General features: G+C 39.5%; 1 protein-coding gene across 1 annotated transcript; it reads right to left on the bottom strand.

Moving 5' to 3' along the window:
• Window positions 1-333: 333 nt before the first annotated feature.
• LOC143480765 (protein kinase C delta type-like) lies at window positions 334-5048 on the bottom strand. Its single transcript, XM_076978596.1, has 13 exons — window positions 4865-5048; window positions 4156-4335; window positions 3731-3970; window positions 2916-3046; window positions 2487-2654; window positions 2170-2261; window positions 1982-2044; window positions 1737-1875; window positions 1442-1630; window positions 1152-1280; window positions 808-965; window positions 581-689; window positions 334-445 (listed from the first exon to the last, which is right to left on the bottom strand). The coding sequence occupies exons 5-12, from the start codon at window positions 2586-2588 to the stop codon at window positions 686-688; spliced, it is 876 nt and encodes a 291-aa protein (XP_076834711.1). The 5' UTR covers window positions 2589-2654; window positions 2916-3046; window positions 3731-3970; window positions 4156-4335; window positions 4865-5048; the 3' UTR covers window positions 334-445; window positions 581-685.
• Between the last annotated feature and the right edge of the window lie 650 nt (window positions 5049-5698).

Here is a 5698-nt window from a genome sequence, read left to right on the forward strand (position 1 = left end):
CTCAAGGAGTGTATCGACACACTACACAAACTGTGTTGACACGGTGTTGGTCACTTAATAGTGACCCCTGCAGTAGTTATAATATCATTGCAAGTAAACAAAATGAAAAGTTGAAAAAGCATCCTGAAAACACATCAACTCATGAAATATTTATCAACATTCGTTTACTTAAAATATGATCTCATCATTTTATAATTTCATATAGCAAATGTGTCTAATAAAATTCAGCTGAAATGTGCAACTTATGTAAGGATTTTCATTAATGAAAAAGAAAAATAACACAAAAAATGACAAGAAATTCATTCATTTATGTATTTTTATTGAGGAACAAAAGTTTTTGAAGTGTGTTGGTTCCAAGGCGATTCTTTCACAGGGTACAGACGAAGATGGTGTGCATAAATATCTTTGTTGATCACAGCCTCATCCACAGCTTGCTTGTTAGGAACTGTAAGGAAATATTTTTTTGCCTTATTAAAGTACTGACAAGTTTGCAAACAATATTACATAGTTACACAAAGCATTTTAAATTAAAACATTTTAATTTTATTTGAGAATTTTAACACTCCTGGGGTACTCTCACCAGTATGTGCTGATTCTTCATTGCCATGCCGAGCTCTATAATGCCTCAGCATTGATGAAGTGCTCTTGTTGATGTAAGAAAGCTCCGTGGAGCAGAGTCGACACTTCACCTACAATAAAATAAAACGTTACTTTATCTGAATACAATTAAAACCCCTTACCAGAAAAGAGTACAAACATATTTAATAAAAAAAATTATAAAGCAATATAATAAAGCAATACACGCACCAATACGTGGTTTCACACTTGTGCGCTCGGCACAGTGTTGACGCACTAGTATCGTTCGTCGACTGGTTGACGAATGAAAAGCCAGCAAAGGGATTCTGGTCACACATGGACAGGTGGTCGTATTCCTGCTCACAGTTGCCACTGTCATTGGATGATGTCTGTGGGTGGAGGAGAATGGAAGCAAATCACATGATGAACAGAGGCTGCTTTTCAGTATGTGTATTTTAGCAATTTGCTCTATGAGCATACAGTATGAAAAGTAAAAAAAAAAAAAAAAAAAACAGGAATGAGAGATGACTGTAAAGTGACTGTAAACTGGAAAGGGATGGAAAGAAAGCTCATACCACTTCTGTCACGTAAGGGGGTTTGACCTCTCTCCTTTCCAGAGCAGACCAGTCAATGTTCTCGAAAAATGACTGATCTCGGATGTTACCCACAACACCCAGTCTATAAGAAGGGTCTCGCTCAAACAGCTTTGTTCATGAAAGAAAACCAAAAGCAAGATTATTATTCATAATAGAAATATCTCAGTGTGTCTATTCATGTCTTGGTTGTGAAGTATTATTATTATTATTAGTATTATTATTATTACTATTATTAATAGGTCATCAGGTGTGGTTTTGTGCATGCTTACTCGCTCTAGCAGGTCTCTGGTATCCAGTGTGATCCAGTCAGGGAAGTCAGGTGTGTCCGTAATGATGGAATCAAACACATCATCTATCTCCTCACCATCGAATGGAGGCTTCCCAATCAGCATCCCATACAGGAGCACACCAAATGCCCACCAGTCCACAGAAAAAGAATACCTCTCACCCAGAATGATCTACACACACACACACACACATTCGCATTCAGGGCATACTGAATTACATTGACATTGCTACAGGTGAGAACATTCAATGTCAAATTCATTTGATGCCATCTCATACCTCAGGGGCCATGTAGAATGGTGTCCCACAGAATGTTTTGGCAAGATTGTCCCCAAAAACATTCTCTTTGCACAAGCCAAAATCCGCTATCTTAATGTGACCTTCTCCATCAAGCATCACATTGTCCAACTTGAGATCCCTAATGCAGGGGAGAAATACAAAAATGTGGCAAAAATGTGGTTTAGTAGACAAGAACAGTAAAGGTGAAAGTACAGAATGTCCATATAGATTTGTTTGTGTGTTACCTGTGGATGATGCCCTTTCCATGAAGGAACTGGAGTCCGCACACAATTTCAGCTGCATAGAATCTGGAAGAAAGAAATAAACCAGGAGCCATCAGACCGGACTATAATTACACACACCTACGTTTATATTTATATAAGACATACAAAAAAACATAATTGTGTGTGTGTGTGTGTGCGTGTTGCCTCACGTGGCTGTGTAGAGGTCAAAGCATCCTGTCTTCTGCATGCGGAACATCAGGTCACCTCCGTTCAGGTACTCCATGACAAAGAACAAGTGTTCCTAACATGCAGACAATGCCATAAACACTTTGGTATGAGTACAAGCAGAATTACTGACTCAACAATCATCTAAATACCACAGTGATTCCATGAAGTGTAAGATACAGTAAACAGTTGTGACAATGCCTGGTGTGGTTAATTACTAGAGTCCTGCTGGACATCCCATTACTGTTGACTGAGAGGTGGAGGAACTGTATAATATAACCTTTCATTTGTTCTTTACTACCTTGGTCTGAAAGGTGGTGTAAAGGTGCGTCAGGTAGGGACAGTCCCAGGCCAGAGTTAGCACCCTCTTCTCCACCATGGTGGACTCTACATTATCATTCATCGCATCTTTCCTCAAGGCTTTCACAGCAAACAAATCCTCACTGCCCTTTAGTTCAGCCAGAAGAACCTGAGCAGGGACCAAGGGAGAGAAACAGACAAACAGACCAGAGTGAGAGAAAAAAAAAACACACATACACACACATCCATGAAATATGAAGGTTTGATGGAATAGTGTTTGTTTGGTCTATTCTTGTGGAGATTTAACAATAGAAGGGCAAAAGGACAGACATGTAAAAATGATAAGTGAATAGTCAGGAGAAGTGAAGAGAGACACAGAGTCAGTGCGTGTGTGGAGGACGCGGGAGCCGCGTGAAGGGGAAGACTCTACCTTGCCATAGCTTCCCTTGCCCAGTACACTGTGGAAGGTGAAGTTCTCCGCAGTGATGTGTGTCTGGTGGCTGATCCGGGACAGGGGGCGAGGACTCGAACCCTCACACAGAGGACCGCATGGAGACGCATCTACAGAGATGTACAGTACATTTTTACACATCCAGACTCACCTGGCTGACTTGGGTGAGTGCCACAGCCAGTAGGTTCTAGCTGATGCCACACAAATTAGCCACTTTAGTTTGGCACTTGTGATGAACATTCAATCAGAAACACAAAGACATACACATATTCTAACCCAACCCATGCACATAATCTCTCTCTCACCCCCACACTTCCATCCCCAAGAAGAAACATTTAAAGTGAAGCTTAAATCAAAATATAATAATAGTTGTAAGTTCAAGTGCATATTTTTTGTTTCGTAATAAATATTTTCCATCATTGGGTGAATTACAAAGCCAGCCCTGCTCTTCCCTACAGGGATGCATGTGACAACATATGCCCTGTGGCAGGAGACTCCAGAAGTAACACAAAGCGTAAGCTCAGAGGGGATAGAGCTTTTTCCATCGCTGCTCCTAGATTATGGAACAACCTACCACTGCATGTTAGACAAGCCCCTTCACTGCCCATTTTTAAAAGTCTTAAAACAAGTCTTAAAACCCACTTTAATTCATTGGCTTTAAACACAGCATGTGTTCTTAAGCCATTAAGCCATTCTTAAAGTGCTCTATAAATAAAGTTGAGTTGTTATATGAAAATAACTATTTAACATGTTGATATCAGCAAATTACAATATGTTATCAACTTGAGATTCACCTAGAAATGGGTTGTAGGAGTACTCAGTCTCATCCAGGAGAACCTGGAGCAGCTCCTTCCAGGCATCATCCAGAGCACTTGTGTTCAAAGAGACCTCAGTCTCGTCCAGGAGAACCTGGAGCAGCTCCTTCCAGGCATCGTCCAGGGCACTTGTGTTCAAAGAGACCTCAGTCTCGTCCAGGAGAACGTGGAGCAGCTCCTCCCAGGCCTCATCCAGAACACTGTTGTTCAAAGATGCTACTGCAAAAATGATTTTTTCAAGAAGCCATAAATAAATATTACATGAAAGTAACAGGTGAATGTTTTTCATCTGAATTGTGTTAATGTGCGCTTGTCTGATATGAATAGCTACTGAACACGTTGATGTCAGCAAATTATGAAATATGTTATCAAATTGATATTCTGTATGAATGTGTCTTGGTCACCTAGATATAGGTTGTAGGAGTCCTCAGTCTCGTCGAGGAGAACGTGGAGCAGCTCCTTCCAGGCATCGTCCAGAGCACTTGTATTCAAAGAGACCTCAATCTCATCAAGGACATCGTTGATGTGCTCCTCCCATGCCTCATCCAGAACACTGGAGGAGTCCTCAGTCTCGTCGAGTGAAACTGGAGAACAGAACATTGTTATTCAAAGGTGCTACTGCAAAAATGATTTTACATATTACAATGTAATAACAGGTCAATGTTTTTTAGCTGAACTGTGTTAATATAAGCATTAGATAAGCAGTAGATATATGCGACATATAGTCCGGTGCGGCTTATACAACATTTTCCATTTAAAAAAACTTGGTAGGTGCGGTTTATATTGAGGTGCGCTCTATAGTCCAGAAAATACGGTATACACAACCCATAAAAATCCCTTCAAAGACTTTTTCTAATCAATAAATATACAAAGCCAAGCAGAAAGACACAAATGTAATTGAATCATTATTATTTGATTTATATTGAGACTATCACTATTTGTGGACCTGGGTTTGTAAAAATAAAAATGAACCTGTCAAATTATCAGATTCTTTTTCTATTTTTCACTTATTGGTTTTACCAATAAACACCAAATTCAGCTGTGTTAAAAGAACAAAATAAGCCCCAAAATATGCCCCAAAATAAGTTGTCACCATTGTACTCATTTACTTACTCAGGCAATGGGTGCTGTCGGTCTCCTGTTTTTGTTTTGTTTTGTTTTTTCTTTTTTTCTTTTGAATTCTTTCTTTCTTTTGAACTCTTCTGCATTCCTCCTCTATGTCTGTGTCATCCGAATCTTCTTGGGCGCCTCCACAGCACCAGGACCAGAGGCAACACCTTTTGATATCCTTCCACGACATCATCTTTGCACAGACTGATATGGAATTATACTGTACATGCAATTATATATATACCCTCATTTGTTGTGCCGTCGTTATGACGACAGAGCAGGTATTATGACGTCATGTGGAATTATGGGATTATATATTTATAGGGCTTGAAAAGCCCTATATTGTTATTCCTTTTCTCCAAATTTCTGCAATTAATGCGGCCCGAACCGCTTAACGTACAGACTCCGTTCGAACTGCGTTTCGAAGGTCTCGGCTCTGTGTGGTGTGCTATCCGTTTTTGGAGTCGATTAGAGTTATAGATTTGAATAGAATTGAGTTTAAAATGAAAAATGGCCCTATTTTAAAATGAATGGTGGAATGTTCAGAATTTCAAATCATCACTGCCAGTTAGAGTGAGCTGGAATAAAAAATGATCAAAACGTTCTTGGATAAACTACTGTAAAATCCTTACACCTTGACCTAGAAGCTCCATTTAAATTTTAAATGGGAGAGAAACTTGTCCTTTCTGGCACGCCGAGATATCTAATCATTTGATGAATTAGTTTTAGAGTTATGAGCATTTGTTTGGCACTAGACACAGAAAACTGCCCCATTGGCCCCCATATAAATATATCAGAATCAGAATCAGCTTTGTTGAGATTTTTGTGTGTTTTTAA

Source organism: Brachyhypopomus gauderio, chromosome 17, assembly GCF_052324685.1.
Source record: "Brachyhypopomus gauderio isolate BG-103 chromosome 17, BGAUD_0.2, whole genome shotgun sequence".
Lineage (NCBI taxonomy): Eukaryota > Metazoa > Chordata > Actinopteri > Gymnotiformes > Hypopomidae > Brachyhypopomus > Brachyhypopomus gauderio.

Bases quoted from the DNA above. Each gene is read 5' to 3' on its own strand.
- LOC143480765 (XM_076978596.1), bottom strand. From the start codon at position 2,588: ATGAATGATAATGTAGAGTCCACCATGGTGGAGAAGAGGGTGCTAACT. The intron at 2,262-2,486 runs GTAGTAAAGAAC...TCTGCATGTTAG, and splicing joins ACACCACCTTTCAGACCAAG to GAACACTTGTTCTTTGTCAT. The intron at 1,631-1,736 runs GTATGAGATGGC...GTGTGTGTGTAG, and splicing joins CATTCTACATGGCCCCTGAG to ATCATTCTGGGTGAGAGGTA.